Here is a 19772-nt window from a genome sequence, read left to right as displayed (position 1 = left end):
TGCCTACACCGGGACTTAAAACAGTGTGCTGGTGCTGTCTGTCTAACTTAGAGAGGAGCACAACAACAGTTTTATTAATTCAATATTAATTAACATTTAGCACTGCTAACAGTCATTTGTACACATTGAATCATAAACCTTCGGTGCTCTTGTCATTCTTTAATATGTGTTAATGTTACTCTTAAAATAAATTAGATGTCATCATTGTTAAATCTGTTTTTTATTATGCACTGTTATACTATAATATAAATTCTTCCTTTCTCTTGTTCTCAGACAGAGACGTCCGAAAAACAAATAAGCTGCAGAACTCAAGGTAACTTAGCCTTTGTGGTAAACAAAACTAGTTTAGTTTTGAACTTGTTTTCAGAACTTACAATCAAATGTGTATAGCTAATAACTTCACAGTGTCAATCTTTATACCAACAAGTAGTATTTTGTGTGTTACTAATTATAGGATACTATAGTATTGCATTTATTGTGTCCTCATGCCACATAGTATTTTGAGTGCCTGTGGCTCATGACTGATGGTTGTCTACTGGTCTTTTTTCTCTTTCTATTTGTGTGTCTTGAGTCACAAGGACTCATTTCTTGCAGATTCATTCTCTTCACTGCACAATACATTATTTAACGTTTAATGGGTTTCCCTACTGTTTGGTTGTTTGTTTTGACTGAAACCTTTATAGGAGCAGGTCTTATTTTTTCAATGTTGTTCAAAGTATTATAGATTTTCTGATAGTGCTTTCTAACTGCAGGTTCCTCTCCTTGTGAATATCTTCAGGCATCAGACTGGATCCAGAAACCATTGTAGCAATTTCCTCAAGCGTTGGTAGGTGGCATTATGTGGCTCAGTGTCAGATCTGTCCCACCCCAGGTTTGGTGTTGGAGCATCCATATATGTGCAACCCTTCTGCACACACACCAGTTTCTTTCTTTCTGCACCTCCCAACACAGATCCAGAGCAGTCAAATCATGCCTTACCTCGGACATTTTTCTCACACAAAAAAATCTATAGTGCACAGCATGTTACCCCCTAAAACAACAGTGTTCAAACCGCGTTGTGTCTGTATAAGACAGATGTGGGTTACTGATACCCACGGTGGCTGTCTCTGGGGCATTTGCACTAAACATGACTGAGTCTTGCGACTGCTGTGCAAAAATTAATAGGAAGGCCATTTGAGATTTAGAGACATGCTTTCTGTCGCCAAACTCAGGAAATCGAAGACACAGTATATCGATTCCTGACTTTGACCAAGTTGCAAGAGTGGATGTGGTCTCTCTCCTGAGGTCTCACCTGTATCTGGTCTATAAAAAAACACAAATCTAATCACGGTTCTCCTTCTTCCCATCACTTGCTTCAGGCCCCTTGAGGCAATGAAATATGCTTAGCCACTCAGAACCAATACTTCCTCTATTCACAATTAAGTCCACAAAAAGTTAGGAACCTCTTCTGGCCTTCAGTGAGGCATTGACAGATGTGCTTGTGACACCTGGAAAAAGCCAGGATGTTAGACCCCCATGCCACTCCTCCTGAACCAACCCCACCATCTCCATTTTAATAGTGCAAACATGCACCAGTTAACTAAATCCAAATTCCTTCCCAACAACTCTGCCAGATAAAGAGATAAGGCGAATGGAAAACATTAGCAGAATGCACGTTTTGATCTGTTAGCCTTGGCCTGCGATTTGAGAATACATTTGGTCTCCTGGGTAGGTTTTTGCACGCACTGTGGGACAAAGTGTCAGATTTGCCAGCTGTATCGGATGATGTCTGTGTCACATTACAGTGACTGATCCTCGACGGTTATGATGTGGCCTGGACATGACTGACTGTGTGGGTAGGGCAGCCAGCACCAGGTTATGGTAAGGCGCCATGCCTAGATAATCTCCACAGGTTTTTTATGACGTCTAGCAGTCCCTAATGGACATGACATTTAATGGTTCTTTCCTGTTTGGAGTGAAGACGGACTCGGCCTTAGAACATTTTAAGGAGTGCAAGGTCTCAGCTCGCTCTCTAGGCCTAGATCTGCCTCTCCACTGGCTCCCCCAGATCACTCGCCCCTTTCGAGGCTTTTGACAGGGTTACCAGCAAAGCACCAATACAAGCCAGAGCAGGAGCAACATTAAGCCTCCCAATCCTTTCAAAGTAGAGGTAGAGGTAAAGGAGGTCAATCCAAAGCACCCACGGACATTGCTCTAGACCCCATCTTTTCCCCCCCCTAAATCCCCTTTTGCAAGCAATGTAAAACCGCTCTAATTTTCCCTTGGCAGCACATGATAGCCTGATAAGAGGTAGAGCCACCTTTCACCTCTCTGGTTAGAAGAACATCACGTCCGACCAATGGGAGCTCCAGATTGGTCACCTGCACTGCAAAACCTCCTGGAGGACCACTTGTCCATACTCTGAGAAGTTCTGTCTCTCTTGGCCAAGGGAACAATAGATAGGGTGACCGCATTAGAGGTCGACTGGTTGCTACTCTCATTATTTTCTGGTGCCGGAAAAGGACGGAAGCCTCAGTCCTGTTCTAGAACGTCACCCTCTGAACTTATTCCTTCGGAAGGACAAGGGCTATGATCCTGATGTTTCAAACTGCAGCCGTAGTCTCAGTGAGGCCGAACCGGAGGGCTCTTGGCCACTTGTACCCTGCTTGTGGACCATGGCAGGTGGCACATGTGGACTCTGCAGTCTGTTAGCTCAGCATCCAGGTGTCGAAGGAGAATGAAAACTACTTGCAGTGGTGGCTACACAATCACAATTGTACCTGTGGCAGACTCTTCTCCCTACCCCAATCAGAACTGACGGATGCATTGTTACCTGTTTGGGCAGGTCATCTGGGAGAGGGTGAGTTCGGAGGACTCTGGTCTCTGGCAAAAGCTCATCTCCACACCAAATTGCTGGAGTTACGAGCAGTAACCTTGGCACTGAAGGCGTTTTTCCTGGCCATCAAGAGGAAACACGTACAGGTGCTTACAGACAACACAACCGCCATGTGTGATACTGCATAAAAACAGGGTGGCGTGGAGTCGTAGGTCCTGTGCCAGGAGGCTCTACACGTCCGGATGTGACTGACCGCTGAGAGCATATCCTTGATCACACAATGCCTGGTAGGATCTGTGAACACCAGAGCAACAAACTCAGCCACTTTTGCCATGCAGATCACAGATGGCAATTGCACTCAGAGGTGGCACAGGGTGTCTTCCATCAAAAGGGCGAAGTGTGGCTCCACAAAGAATGCACACTGTCACAGCTTTTTTACATTGGAGTCCCCAAGTCAGTATTCTCTAGAAGACACGTTACATCTACATTGGGGTTTGGGGTTCCTCTAGCCTTTCTGACCCTCACTCTCCAGGCTACTAAAAAGATCAGGAGAAGCTGGGCCCGAGTATTCCTAGTGGCTCTGATCTGGGTGAGGAAAGTAGTACCTGGAACGTCTGGCCATGAACATTTATCCTGTGATCTGGCTGCCCCTTCAGGAGAAACTTCTGTAGTAGCAGCAGTAGATCCAGGTCCTGCACCAGAGCAAGCACAACCTACACCTTCTTAGTGTGGAGATTGAGCTGCAATAGTTAATGGCTTTTTATCGTCCTTACAAAGTAGTTGGTGTCATTCTGGCGGCCCGGCATCCATCTACCAAAACTGTGTATGCAGGACCCCGGGAGAAATTTGTTGTCTGGTGCTCTCCCTGAAACATACAACTCCTGAATGCGCACTTATCAGATATTCTCCTCTACTGTTTTAAATTGGCCTCGCAAGGCCTTGCTGTGGCTGCAGTTAAAAGTTAGCTCGTGGACTTTTTACGTTTACCTAACTTGCCATCCCTCTTCAGGTCACCCATTGTGATGCGTTTTTAAACGGGCTGGTCCATATGTTGCTGCTAACTCCATTTCTAATGCCACAGTGGGACCTTAACCTAGAACTCACCTTCTTGATGGGCATTCCTTTTGAGACCGTGCATAGTTGTCCTCTTCATCTGTTAATCATCAAGACAGATTTCCTCATCACATTTACATCGGCTAGGCAAGTGAGCGAACTGCTGCATTGTCTGTATTTTCACTGTACACTTCTATCTTTCAAAACAAACTGATCCTCCAGACAAAAGCACTATTCATGCCCAAGGTGCTTATGCCCTTTCTCATAGGGCAGTCTATCACCTTGATGACTCCCTATGTACTGCCTTATCCCTTCAATGAGGAAGAATGGCTCCACTGTCTTGACCTGAAATAATCCTTTAGCTTTTACATTGATCGCTTATGATAATAATGGCAGGATGCTAAGAAAGTAAAAACTGTGCAGAAGAGAGCCATCTCTGATTGATTGTGCTGTGGATCTAGATCTGCTTTGAGCCAGCCAGAAAGCAACTCCCTGAAGGCTTGCATGCTCATTCCACCAGAACAAAACTTGTCTTGCACTTCTGCTCGCCTGCTAGGTGGGTGTCCCACTATAAGTTCACTAAGCGGTAGTTCCTAGATAGCCAGGTCCAGTAAGATGGGCACTTTGTTCCGCAAGATTTACTGATCTAAGCCATTCCACAGACCCACCTTTTGGAGAAGTGTATTGCTTTAGTATTTATTCACAAGGTGAGGAATGTGTTATAAATCGGTTTTCTCTTAGAGACTGTCTTGCTGAAGATTCCTCATCGATTGACCCTCCTCCCTGGTCTGTGGAATGGACTTATAACTGTCCATTAATAGGATTTCATCTTTTGAAAACATCTGCTCACTTTCATGTGCTTGTTTCAATGGGCTCCATGTCCGTTGGTGTGGGCATAGTTCAGAAAGAAACTGACGTAGGGACCCCACCACCATATTCACGTTGGGATGGTCCTGCCGCAGAGCCATAGCATGCAACCTACTGAAGCGTGAGAGAATTGACTCAAACATTTCAGGTTCCAGTCTACAGCCTGGAGATAGTCACAAGGTGAAGATTGTGCATTTAGAACCTCTACCAGAAAAGGTGTTACCGAAGGTAAGAAACTGGTTCTTCAAGTAGTGTCTATTCTGTAAGTAAACATATACAAATTGGTAGATTCGTCTGTTTGTGGGTACAGTGTACACGTTTATGGTTAAATTGTTTTGGTTTGTAGTAATAATTCAATCAAAAATACAGTTCCACCAAGTAACAGTAAAAACGTAACATCTCTGAGCCCAACTATTCCCATCTTCCATTATTGTTGATGAAACTTAAACATAGCTTGCATAGAATATAATATAATAAAATATAATATAGTGTAATAGAGCTCAGATGGCCAAGATGTACCGAAACAGAGTATGACGAGGAAGCAGAAAGACAACAAACAAGTGAAAAATTGCAATCAAACTGTACCAAACTAATTCTCAATAGTGTCAAACCCCCTTTCTTGTCCCAATGAAGGAACAGAAATAAATCCTCAACCCACTACAAATAAATGCTTCTATCTCTAGTACCTTAAAAGGCACCCGTAAGTGGACCAAATGCATCTCAAAGGGTTTTAGTGGCCCAGTATCTACCATCTGGCACTCCATAAATGCTCTAGGTGACACTGTACAAACATGAAGTGTTTGTCTTTGTTTAGTAGTCTAAGCCTTTCTGGATTTGTTTTGTAGTCTAAGCCTGTTTGAGTAGCCTGCTGTTGCCATCACCCCTGTAGACGCCAATTGCTACATGACTTTGATCAGTGGCCTTTTCCTGGCTAGTGTATAGGGTTCAGGTCGTGAAAGAACAGAAGTCTAACCTCTCTGAAGGATACTGTTTTCTACCCTGTTGCCAATGTGAGGACTCTCTGGTCTTTCAGACTATTCAAGATGGCTCAGTCATAACAGCGTTCCCACAATCTGCTTTATCCTTGCACCCCCTAAAGGACACAATAAAACACCCTTCTCAAAAGGTAGTGTTATCCTCTCATTTTGGACCCCAATAGGTTACCCAATGGCTTTGAACTCTTCTCAACAAGCAGCCTTGATTGGATTTTAGAGGGGACAATCAGCATTCTGAGAGTGCCGATAATGTTTTGTCCTGCATCTAGCTTTGTCGCAATACCAATTGTACACTGTGTAAAAGAAAAGAAGTCTTGCACAGTTGTCTCCTTCATGTGTTGTTGTTCTCCCAGGGCATGCACATTTTGTACTTTTTCCTGTTTTGCTTCACAATTTTAATCTTTCCAGTAAAATACTGCAGTTTCTGCACCACTAATTTTAACTTCACTTTCCAATGTCTGTTTTCAACACTGCACAATGTGTTTATGAAACATAGGAGTGCCTTCTCTTCAGCAGTGAGCTCAAAGTCTTCAAAGGGATTTCACTGCCGCTCTCTTTGAGTCTTTGTCTATGTTCCAGTCCCGAGCTGGAAAAAGTCCTGTTTTTGACATCTTCTCTTCGACTTGGCAGTAATGATAGCTGGAGGCAGAGCAGGTCTAAGACTACAGGTTTAGATTTGGGGGCTGCAACAGTAGTATGTAGTGTTCTAAGGATACTCTTACCTCGGTCTTTATCCACCGGGGCTCAGTCATTTAAGTCTTATCCTCTGGTGCTCATCTTTATCCCCAGTCGGATCGCCAAATAATCGCTTGGCTGTTCTTATGCTCCCACACTCATCATGTACCTTTCCCCTTTTCTGAACTCACAGTAACACAGAAGGGCCTGGTGCCTGTAGCTGTCTTTGCCTCTAGTGCAACAGTTTGCCATCACTTACACCTGAGCAGTAAGTGCTTGTGCACCAGGACACTCCTATGGGTCCCAAAGGTGTTAGGAATCCGCAGCAGCACGGACTGTCCCACTGCCTTCCCTCAGCTCTGAGAAGTTGCAGATTAATTGTGGGGGACCCATCTTACAGATGAAAAAGGATCCTGTCTGCAGTCTGAAACTATGTAGCCATCTTGGGCTCCTGTAGACTGTGCCCCTCTAGCATACACATTTTTGACCACATTTACATTATGTTATAGTTTGCCTTGATTTGAGCTCATTTCATTGACTGTTGAACTCCTGCTTACAGCAGGATTTTACATGTTAGTACAGAGGCATTGAATGAGGCTGGAATGGACATTCTCTTTACAGACTTTGTTTGAAGGGTAGCCTTTTATGGGGTCTCTATTCTGTCTTTCGTCTAACTCCAGAGCCTTGAATGTATTTACCTTTATCCTCCACACATGCTTCTATACATGTTTGTAGACTTATTGTTTTCAGTATCACAGGGAAATATTCGTTTTTTAGACAATCTTTTCTTAATGGTGCACTGCACCAAACTCCTACAAAAGTGTTATACGTGTGACTTTTCAAAGGAATCTCTGTTTTAGGGGCCCCGCATCCCATGCCAAGCCATTGGAAGTTCCAACATCCTTTTCATGGAAGGCTCACTAATAATATGTTATGCAAACGGTGTGAACATCAGGTAAGCCTATGATTTTATCATGTAAATAAATTAAGCTGTAGAGTTCCCAATCTTATTCACGTTTATTGTAAATGGGCTTCCAAGATTTTCTCGATTATCATTATAAGATGGGAATTTAATAGTCTTAGTTCTCTTCCAGGGGATCCTCATCAATAGTCATAAACACTGAATATTCCCGCCCACGAGCAGGGACCCCAGAGCATATACAAACACACTTGTATATGTATGAAATATCTATGGAAAAAAACATTTTAGTAGAGAATTTACAAAAATAATATATACATGTGCAAACAATCAATGCAGCCTATTTTGAGAAACAGGCTAAAAAGGGTTTATTTTTTGGAGTTTTATCTTTTTTTGCTTTTTTAAACATACATTAAAAACTTCAATTAAAGGTGACAACATTCTGTAGTCAAAGTAGAAGGCATAGAAAATGTAAGCACTCCATTTTAAAAGAGAAAAACTACATTGAAAATAAAGGAGCATTATTAGCCAATATGGTGCATGCTGTTTAACACAGCAGAACCAAATAAATTGGCACCATGCCTTTCAGACCCTGAGCACCTCCAGTATCCCACCATGCCTCCGGGGTGAGAGTGAGGGGACAGTTGGTTCACAGTTAGGTAATTTATTTTTTCCGGCTTCTTCTGTGAGGATCCAGGAGCATTGAGCTCTCTTTTTTCTTGTTATTTGGCCAGAAAAATTATGTAAACTATATGTTCGATGGCATCTGTCGCTGTAGATACGCATGTTCTGCAATAGCTCGCCATCTGGTGTTGGGCCGGAGTGTTACAAGTTGTTTTTCTTCGAAGAAGTCTTTCGAGTCACGGGACCGAGTGACTCCTCCTTTTGTCTCCATTGCGCATGGGCGTCGACTCCATCTTCGATTGTTTTTTTTCCGCCATCGGGTTCGGACGTGTTCCTGTCGCTCCGAGTTTCGGAACGGAAAATTAGCTAATTTCGGAAGATTATCGTCGGTATTGTTGCGTTCGGGATCGGCGTACTTAGATTCCACACCGCATCGAAGATCGAAGAACTCCGGTGCCCTTCGGGGTAGTTTTTCGATCCCCCGTCGGGGCCTGGTCGGCCCGACCGCGTGCTGAAGAACGCCGATGGAACGGACCCCGTTCCGTTTCTGCCCCAAATGCCACAATAAATACCCCTACACAGACCAACACTTGGTCTGCAACCTGTGCCTGTCACCTGAGCACAGCGAAGACACCTGCGAGGCCTGTCGTGCGTTCCGGTCCCGAAAAACACTCCGAGACCGTCGAGCCAGAAGACTTCAGATGGCGTCCGCACCGACAGCCCAACGGGAGTTCGAGGAACAGGAAGAGGAAGGTTCCTTCTCGATCCAAGACTCAGACTCCGAAGGATTCGACGATACACAAACCGTGAGTAAGACGTCGAAAACCACACAGAGAAACATTTACAAGGCCCAGGGGACGCCACTGCCATCTGGCCATGGCTCCACCCATAAATTCGGTGACCGACCGTCGGCACCGAAAAAGGCCCAAACAGTGCCGAGGTCGTCCGACTCCGGTCGAGACACCGGCACGCAGCCTTCTCGGGACCGAGAAAGTGCTGGAGACAAGCCTCGACACCGAGATGCCAGTGTGGACACGGCTCGACGCCAAGACAGCGGCACCGAAGCAGATCGACGCCGAGAGGTTTCGGCCCCGAAAAAGAAAACAGTCACCTCGGAGCCGAAAAAACACGCAGACAGGGTTTCGATGCCGAAACAAACTGCAAGCGACCCAGCTTCAGGCTCTTATACAGAAGAGCACTCGCTAACCTCCCAAATGCAAAAGCATAGGTTTGAGGAAGAGCTACAAGCAACTGATGTGGACCATACGCAAAAGCGTATCTTCATACAGCAGGGGACAGGAAAAATAAGCACCCTTCCCCCCATTAGGAGAAAGAGAACGTTGGAGTTCCAGACTGAACAGACACCACAACCAAAAGTGGTGAAAAGAGTTACCCCACCACCCTCTCCTCCGCCCGTGATTAACGTCTCACCAGCACAAACTCCATCACACTCCCCAGCTCACACCACCATGAGCCAGGGTGACCAAGATCAGGACGCATGGGACCTATACGACGCCCCAGTGTCAGATAACAGTCCGGAGGCATACCCTACGAAGCCATCTCCACCAGAAGACAGCACCGCGTATTCTCAAGTGGTGGCTAGAGCAGCACAATTTCACAACGTAAGCCTCCACTCAGAACAGGTCGAGGATGATTTTTTATTCAACACACTCTCCTCCACCCACAGCTCATACCTAAGCCTGCCTATGCTCCCTGGTATGCTCCGGCACGCAAAAGACATCTTTAAGGAGCCGGTCAAAAGTAGGGCAATCACACCAAGGGTGGAAAAAAAGTATAAGGCGCCTCCTACAGACCCGGTTTTCATCACTACACAGCTGCCACCAGACTCTGTCGTTGTAGGAGCAGCTAGGAAAAGGGCCAACTCTCACACATCTGGAGATGCACCACCCCCAGATAAAGAAAGCCGCAAGTTCGATGCAGCTGGTAAAAGAGTCGCAGCACAAGCTGCAAACCAGTGGCGCATCGCGAACTCCCAGGCACTACTTGCGCGCTATGACAGAGCCCACTGGGACGAGATGCAACATCTCATTGAACATCTGCCCAAGGACTTACAAAATAGGGCAAAACAAGTGGTTGAGGAGGGACAGACCATTTCCAACAACCAGATCCGCTCCTCCATGGACGCTGCAGATACAGCTGCACGGACAATTAATACATCTGTAACTATCAGAAGGCATGCATGGCTCCGAACGTCTGGATTTAAACCAGAGATTCAACAAGCAGTTCTCAATATGCCTTTTAATGAAAAAGAACTGTTCGGTCCAGAAGTGGACACAGCGATTGAGAAACTCAAAAAAGATACGGACACTGCCAAAGCCATGGGCGCACTCTACTCCCCGCAGAGCAGAGGGAGTTACAGCACATTCCGTAAAACGCCCTTTCGAGGGGGCTTTCGGGGTCAGAGCACACAAGCCAGCACCTCACAAGCAACACCGTCCAGTTACCAGGGACAGTATAGAGGAGGTTTTCGGGGACAATATAGAGGAGGGCAATTCCCTAGAAATAGAGGAAGATTTCAGAGCCCCAAAACCCCTACTACTAAACAGTGACTCACATGTCACTCACCCCCTCCACACAACACCAGTGGGGGGAAGAATAGGTCATTATTACAAAGCATGGGAGGAAATCACTACAGACACTTGGGTTCTAGCAATTATCCAACATGGTTATTGCATAGAATTTCTACAATTCCCTCCAAACATACCACCAAAAGCACAAAATTTAACAACACACCATTCCAATCTCCTGGAGATAGAAGTGCAGGCACTATTGCAAAAGAATGCAATCGAATTAGTGCCAAACACACAAATAAACACAGGAGTTTACTCACTGTACTTTCTGATACCAAAGAAGGACAAAACGCTGAGACCAATCCTAGACCTCAGAGTAGTGAACACTTTCATCAAATCAGACCACTTCCACATGGTCACACTACAAGAAGTATTGCCATTGCTAAAACTACACGACTACATGGCAACTTTAGACCTCAAGGATGCTTATTTCCATATACCAATACTCCCATCGCACAGGAAATACCTAAGGTTTGTATTCAAAGGAATACATTACCAATTCAAGGTACTGCCTTTCGGATTAACAACCGCACCAAGAGTCTTTACCAAATGTCTAGCGGTAGTCGCTGCACACATAAGAAGGCAGCAAATACATGTGTTCCCATATTTGGACGACTGGCTAATCAAGGCCCATTCGTTCATAGAGTGCTCAAATCACACAAATCAGATCATACAAACCCTCTTCAAACTCGGGTTCACCGTCAACTTTACAAAATCCAACATTCTGCCGTGCAAGGTACAACAATACCTAGGAGCCATAATAGACACATCAAAGGGAGTAGCCACTCCAAGTCCACAAAGAATTCTAAATTTCAACACCATCATACAACGCATGTATCCAACACAAAAGATACAAGCAAAGATGGTATTACAACTCCTAGGCATGATGTCTTCATGCATAGCCATTGTCCCAAACGCAAGACTGCACATGAGGCCCTTACAACAATGCCTAGCATCACAGTGGTCTCAAGCACAGGGTCACCTTCTAGATCTGGTGTTAATAGACCGCCAAACTTACCTCTCGCTTCTGTGGTGGAACAACATAAATTTAAACAAGGGGCGGCCTTTCCAAGACCCAGTGCCACAATACGTAATAACAACAGATGCTTCCATGACAGGGTGGGGAGCACACCTCGATCAACACAGCATACAAGGACAATGGAACGTACATCAAACAAAACTGCATATCAATCACCTAGAACTTCTAGCAGTTTTTCAAGCACTAAAAGCTTTCCAACCAATAATAGTTCACAAATACATTCTCGTCAAAACAGACAACATGACAACAATGTATTATCTAAACAAGCAGGGGGGGACGCACTCCACGCAGTTAAGCCTGCTAGCACAAAAGATTTGGCGTTGGGCAATTCACAACCAAATTCGCCTAATAGCACAATTTATACCAGGGATCCAAAATCAACTCGCAGACAATCTCTCTCGAGATCACCAACAGGTCCACGAATGGGAAATTCACCCCCAAATTCTGAACACTTATTTCAAACTCTGGGGAACACCTCAGATAGACTTGTTTGCGACAAGGGAGAACGCAAAATGCCAAAACTTCGCATCCAGATACCCACACGAACAATCCCAAGGCAATGCCCTATGGATGAACTGGTCAGGGATATTTGCTTACGCTTTTCCTCCTCTCCCTCTCCTTCCTTACCTGGTAAACAAACTCAGTCAAAGCAAACTCAAACTCATATTAATAGCACCAACTTGGGCAAGGCAACCCTGGTACACAACGCTGCTAGACCTATCAGTGGTACCCTGCATCAAATTGCCCAACAGGCCAGATCTGTTGACACAGCACAACCAAAAGATCAGACACCCAGATCCAGCATCGCTGAATCTAGCAATCTGGCTCCTGAAATCCTAGAATTCGGGCACTTACAACTTACCCAAGAATGTATGGAAGTCATAAAACAAGCCAGAAGGCCATCCACCAGGCACTGCTATGCAAGTAAATGGAAGAGGTTTGTTTGCTACTGCCATATTAATCAAATACAACCATTACACACAACTCCAGAACATGTAGTGGGTTACTTGCTTCACTTACAAAAATCTAACCTGGCTTTCTCTTCCATTAAAATACACCTTGCAGCAATATCTGCATACCTGCAGACTACCTATTCAACTTCCCTATATAAGATACCAGTCATTAAAGCATTCATGGAGGGCCTTAGGAGAATTATACCACCAAGAACACCACCTGTTCCTTCATGGAACCTAAATGTTGTCCTAACTAGACTTATGGGTCCACCTTTTGAACCCATGCACTCCTGCGACATACAGTTCCTAACCTGGAAGGTGGCATTTCTCATCGCCATTACTTCCCTAAGAAGAGTAAGCGAGATTCAGGCGTTTACAATACAGGAACCTTTTATACAACTACACCAAAATAAAGTCGTCCTAAGGACCAATCCTAAATTTTTGCCAAAGGTTATTTCACCGTTCCATCTAAATCAAACAGTGGAACTTCCAGTGTTTTTTCCACAGCCAGATACCGTAGCTGAAAGGGCACTACATACATTAGATGTCAAAAGAGCATTGATGTATTACATTGACAGAACAAAAAACATCAGAAAGACTAAACAACTATTTATTGCATTTCAAAAACCTCATGCAGGAAACCCAATATCAAAACAAGGTATAGCCAGATGGATAGTTAAATGCATCCAAATCTGCTACCTTAAAGCTAAACGACAGCTGCCCATTACACCAAGGGCACACTCAACCAGAAAGAAAGGTGCTACCATGGCCTTTCTAGGAAACATCCCAATGCAAGAAATATGTAAGGCAGCCACATGGTCTACGCCTCACACATTCACCAAGCACTACTGTGTAGACGTGTTATCCGCACAACAAGCCACAGTAGGTCAAGCCGTATTAAGAACATTATTTCAGACTACTTCCACTCCTACAGGCTGATCCACCGCTTTTGGGGAAATAACTGCTTACTAGTCTATGCAGAACATGCGTATCTACAGCGACAGATGCCATCGAACTGAAAATGTCACTTACCCAGTGTACATCTGTTCGTGGCATCAGTCGCAGTAGATTCGCATGTGCCCACCCGCCTCCCCGGGAGCCTGTAGCAGTTTGGAAGTTACCTTCAATTATTTATATATGTATCATCTCAACCTTAAATAGGTGCATACTTAGTCACTCCATTGCATGGGCACTATTACTACAATTCAACTCCTACCTCACCCTCTGCGGGGAAAAACAACCGAAGATGGAGTCGACGCCCATGCGCAATGGAGACAAAAGGAGGAGTCACTCGGTCCCGTGACTCGAAAGACTTCTTCGAAGAAAAACAACTTGTAACACTCCGGCCCAACACCAGATGGCGAGCTATTGCAGAACATGCGAATCTACTGCGACTGATGCCACGAACAGATGTACACTGGGTAAGTGACATTTTCATTTTCTCTGCTTTACTCGACGGTTCTTCATATTTCCTGAGTGGAAGGACAACCTTTTCTCACAAATATGCCTTCACTTTTTGTGAAATGTCCTTCTTGTGGGGAAAAGAAGGCCCAGTCAGACCCACACTCTGTGTGCATAGTATGTTTGCCTCAGAGTCACTGTCTGGACACCTGCAGACATTGCAAGAATCTGTCCAAAAGAACTCTCAAGGACAGAGAAAGGATTCGATTACATGGTCTGCATGAAAGGGAGAAGACTTCCTAAAGACTCTTCTGAACAACGGCGAGCCAGATCGATGTCGGCCGGTAAGAAAATTCCTGTCTGTTCACCGTCGACATCATCTCTTCCATCGTCTCATCACCGGGTGTCGAAGAGCACATCGACGGCGACTCAAACGACATCGAAAGACAAGACGTTGAAGTCTCAACTCCCTCACCGGGGTAGTTCTCAGTCGACGGTTGCACACCGATCATTGTAGAGCAGGTACATCTGTGCTCACACGCCGTCAAAGGCTAGTCGTCATCCTATGACGTCGGGGCACCCGCCGTCGACCTCAAGAACTAGGTCAAGGTCCCCTTATCATGCGACATCGAGGCACTCATCTCCGTCTGCAAATCGCTCTACGTCAAAACATTCAACGTCGAGGCATGTTCCTGCAATGGACCACTAGTAGTCATCGAGGCATTCGACATCGAGACCTGAGAAGACTGGGAAGTCTTGCTCAACGTTAGGAACTCATGGATCTCCGTCGACATCAGTACAACGTCGAGGCAACCACCTCCTGTGACATCTGTCTCGCAAAGAGTTGCTCTGCGTACCAGCCCCCATCAAAGGTCACCTACAGGTCTAGAACAGACTCATGAGACTGCTCTTCTTCTCCAACACTCGGTAGTAGCTATTCAGAGTGGATCTTCAGGGGCATCAAGAGCATCATTGGTAGGACACGTATCACCTATAAACTTGTCTCTGAAGTGGTTGGAAAGCCCTAATGAAACACCGCCTTCTCCAGACGGTTCTGTTGAAGCCGAAGAAGGATGCAGGACCTCGGTCAAAATATTTGTTTTAACCTCAGCAGCCGGCAACAGAAGGTCCAAGAAATTTGCTGCCTTCCTGAACACAGAATGGAAAGAGGTCACTTCCTCTGTAAACTCCCCTGGAGATGAAAGATCCCACTCCAGGGAAGTGTCCAGCCCACTGGCTGAACCTAGGCCCTGATAATCCCCCAAGGACTCAGCAATCTCTCCTTCTTCTAGCAGCTGTCTTTGGTACTGTTGTTCTTCTAAGAGCCTCAGTGCTCTTCTCCATGACCTCAACCTGGCCTCCAATCTCGGCGTCGACATTGAGTTAGCCGACGCTGATGACACCGGCTTCAGGATCGATAGACACGGACCAGGAGAAGGAGGAGACAAACTATGATCCAATCTGGATCCATCCGGCACCGGAGCTGATCCCATCGGCGCCGTGGACACCTGAGGTTCCGTCATCGGCGTCGACTGTGTATGAGGCAACATCACCGGCGCCGCAAGCCTATAAGGCGATGTCATCGGTGCTGTAGGCCAATGAGGCGACGTTATCGGCGGCGAACCAGCATCCTCAGCCAGATTAAAAGGCATGAACGTCACCGACTTATAAGGGGCCAGAGAGACCAGTGAGAATGTCAAAGGACCCGTGGGACCAGCCAGTGCACCAGCAGGGTCCATAGCATTGAACATGTTGAACATGGCATTCAAAAATGCTGCCGGATCTGCTCCCGGAGCAGGGAAGGCAGGATACTGCTGATCTTCCTGTGGCACTTGCGCCGGCTGGGCATCAGAATTCTGCACCCTAGGCGAAAAGCGAGAACTCTCTTGGAGTGCAACCACCTTGAAGACCAATGGTGCCGGAGAAGCCTGAGGGCTTTGAGGCTGTAGAGTCACCGTAGGACTAACCTCCCACGTCGCATGATGCCGTCCAGATGGAGACCTGGATCGTGAATGACCTCTGGCCGAACTACGCTGAGAGTCGTGCCGGCGCCGCTCCTTATGCTTCTTCGAAGAGATATGTGAAGACTATCTGCAATGACTTCTGTGCCCTTTCTTCACCTTAGCCAGAAAGAGTTTGGCTTCTCTCTCCTTCAGCGCCTTCGGATTCATGCTTTGGCAGGACACAAACTCCTCCACGTCGTGCTCCGAACTTAGGCACCTCAGGCAGTCACCATGAGGGTCCGTAAGCGACATGCGACCCCCGCACTCCCGACAAGGTTTAAACCCCGATTTTTTAGGAGGAGACATTGTAACCAGAGACAAAAAGGACACCTTCGAAACAGTAACTAGAGCTAGGAGAAAACCGTTGGCGTCGAAGGCACAGAAAAAAAGGAACTGATGTCAGCACACCGGCGAGGGCCTCTTATTGCCACGGTGACGTCAGACAGTCGCGTGCGGAACCATGCAATTGTGACATCCTCATCGACGTGGAGAGCTGGGAAGAAGATTTTCCGTTGAATGCTGGCACATTGGGAAAATTCATAAGGTGAGGAATCCACAAGTAGTTGTAGCCATCAGAATAGGAAGTTACTATGGCAAAAGGATGATCCACGTTTTAAGGAAGTGTTAACAGCAGCAAAGAGTTCAACACACATTAGCATGCATCAAAGCAAGTAAAAGGGATGCTGACAATGAAAGGAGTACAGATAGCAAATATCACTAACAATGAAATAACTGAAAAAATAATTTAAGGAAAGTGATAAGAAAAGTCTAAGTTTTAGAAGGAATCAGAAGGATCACTGGGCAAACAGCAGAAACTGTCCTGCTTTGAAACAAACATTATTTGTAAAAAGGTGATTTTCAGATTGCTGAAGGGATAATAAGTGAAAAAAAGAGTTTAAGGGGGATCCCAGAGGTGTGTGAAGAAATTGTTAGAAGTCGGGAATGGAAACTCTGGACATTTAAACATTACTGCGAGTCTACATGGAATGGATATTGAGATCTTATTGGATTCCTAGTCCGTTCTGAATGTTTATTAATTATTTGGGGAACAAAGTTAAGTATACGTTATGAAAACAGGAGGGTATGGGAAGAACTGATAATATGAATGTTTACTATTTAGGATACATAGAGTGAAAAGGCACCCTGCGTAAAGGGAAGGTTTGTGTCCCTGGGAGGAGACATCATCTTGGGTGGCCTCAAGAAAAATTGCTGGGCATAGAACTTATCCCTAATGCTGGTCCACAAATGTTAGTTAATGAAATTGAAACATTTGATATCTAGGAAACAAGAAAAACAGATATCAGTTTTAACGAAGGAGATTTCTGACCAATTTGAGAGGGACAAGACTGTTAAAAAAATTATGCTCTTAGAATTAAAGTGAAGCCAGGGGCCAAACCTGTTGTAGGTAAGGTACACAACATTCTGAGTTTTGGATTATGTTAAAATAACCTCCAAATGTTACGTGAAACTGCAGTAATTTGTGACAGACAAAAAACGGGTATCACTCGTTAAGACAGCCAAAAATCATTCAGAAAAATATGTTTATGTGGATTTGAAAGAATTGAACAAATGTGTGGTGGCAGATAGATAACCACTACCAAACATTTGTGAGATGGCTTCTCTTTTGCAAAATGCATTGTGTGCTCAATAGCATATCATAGGATTCACTTTCACTCAGAGTCAAGAAGCATAAGTAAATGTGTGATACCTATGGACACCAACTGCCTTGTGTTATTGACATCAGTTTTTCAAAGAGTTCTGACTAAAAATACAATGTTTCAGGCCAAAGATTCAATTACTCAATGTCTATGCCCTAATTATTACAAAAAACGGAAATGATCAAAATGCCAAAGTAAGGAAAGTACTGGTTATGCTGCAGAGTTGTGGGTCTTACAATGAAGAAAAATTAAAATGCAAATTTTCATGACTATAGATTGACTATTTGGGGCATATATAAGGTAAGGGTGAAACTTGGCATGGGTTTTTTTGGCCCGATTTCTGGAATGAATGATGGAAAAAGGTTTGTGTTGATATTAGTTGATTACCATTATAAGTGGATTAATTATAAGTTCTTGAGGGATCCCAACACTCACAATGTAATTGCTTTTCTTAAGAAAGTATTTCATCATGAAGATGTTCTAGGATTTTTAGTTACTGACAATGGGGTGCAGTTTATCTCTCATCTTATGTGGGTTTTTTAAAGTAAATTAAGAATCAAACCCCTCACCACTGCTCTCTATAGCTCACAGGGAAGTGGAATGGTTGAGAGGGTAAAACACATGATTAAGGGGACTATTTAGTTGGTGAGTATGATAGGAAAGGATGTCCAGAGGCGGTGGCTTAAAGGGTTTGACATTATCATAACTCTATGCACTTCACCATAGGGGTGACTTCATTTGTGATGTTGAGAGGCAAACATTCCACTAATGAATTGTCCTCTCTTTGGGTGTTGAATGAGACCAATGTGGACAAAAATGTTCCCGGAGTTGCACTGGTTAAGAAACGTGTGGAGAAGTTTCAAGAGAGTAGCAGAAACAGACAAAATGATCTAAAGAGAGTCAAGAAGGTTGATTTTGTGTGGGAGAGCAGGTCAGGATAAGAAGGTCGCCAGGGGTGGGAAAGGCTGGTTCCAAATTTTATCCCAAAACAACTATCATTCAAGTTGCCAAACAATCAGTGCAAGTGGAGAATGGAAAATGGTGCAGCATAAGACGTATGGCTAAGTTGCAAAGTTAGCTGGATAGTGTCATTGCTCATAGTGTTGGCTCTCCAGTTGGTGAGGATCGTGGCAAGTTGTTGACAAGAAGTTTTATGTCCAATGATAGGTATGGAGGCCTAGGAAGTGGCGATACGGACGCAAGAAGTGTATTGCAGCCCACGATTTCTTACAGGATGCCAGGAGTATGAGAGGAATCTAATTTGGCATGGGTGAAGGAAGTCAAGGTTTGCAGTTTACTGGTAATACCACAGTTCCTGATATTAATGTGCTGTCAAGAGAAACAAAGGAGTTGAGAACAGTAGACCCATGAGGGGAAGAAGAGTATGTTTGCCAAAATATTTGAATGATTATATTATTTTGTAATATTTTGTTTATTGATGCTTAGTGGTGGAGGAGAGTATGTGTGTAGTCTCATCTTATTAAGGTATTTTGTCCGTATTTTTATGTAGGTGTTTCCTCACTTACCCGTGTTATTGTTGTGGATTTTGTGTGTTTATTTTGAGGCAAGAGAGGTATGTCATGAGCTAGTTGTCTTTTGTTTGTCATAGGATTTCTAGAATTTCCAACTATACATTCTGTTTCCATGGTTCGGTGCCGCTGTGAGTTCCAGACTCAGTTACACTGCTGGTTTGGAGTAGACAGACGGAGACTCTTAAGTGCTGGTTTCTGTTGTACCAAATAAATCTTCTTTTGCTTGAAACCAGAGTCACTTTGTTCGTATATGTTATAGAACACTGTTAGATCTGTTTGCAACAGAATGTCCAACTCTGGCCCCCAGCTTGGCCTCTCAATTGTTTGTAGGGTATGGGGATTCTAGGGAGGATTGAGGGGTCATGCTTTTGTAAATTCTGGTGATGTTTAAATGGGCTGGGGTTTGTCACTATCATAGTCAGGAATGGACACACCATGAGCTCTTCTGGGAAGGACGAGTATATGGCCCCTAACGAGCTACGTAGTCTGTTGCAGAGTATGATCTGCATTGAGCAAGGTTGCCAAACACCCAGAAACTCTCAGAAGGAAAGGAACTTAGAGATAATGAACAGGTCTCCCATCTGTAACTCAACGCAGAGATAATAATAGAGCAGTCATCTATTCTGTTTCCTCATAGCATCTCATTT

At 44.7% G+C, this 19772-nt stretch overlaps 1 protein-coding gene across 4 annotated transcripts in view; it reads left to right on the top strand.

Moving 5' to 3' along the window:
- The window catches only part of USP30 (ubiquitin specific peptidase 30), a 461500-nt gene that overhangs the window by 134895 nt on the left and 306833 nt on the right, over positions 1–19772 (top strand). For all 4 annotated transcript variants that reach the window (XM_069214769.1, XM_069214766.1, XM_069214765.1 and 1 more), the window contains 2 exons: positions 274–313; positions 7266–7360. In XM_069214769.1, the coding sequence (XP_069070870.1) occupies positions 274–313; positions 7266–7360 (135 nt within the window). The remainder of the gene's footprint in view (positions 1–273; positions 314–7265; positions 7361–19772) is intronic.

The sequence above is a fragment of the Pleurodeles waltl genome, chromosome 11 (genome assembly GCF_031143425.1).
Source record: "Pleurodeles waltl isolate 20211129_DDA chromosome 11, aPleWal1.hap1.20221129, whole genome shotgun sequence".
NCBI lineage: Eukaryota > Metazoa > Chordata > Amphibia > Caudata > Salamandridae > Pleurodeles > Pleurodeles waltl.
This window is presented reverse-complemented; position numbering and strand designations above follow the sequence as displayed.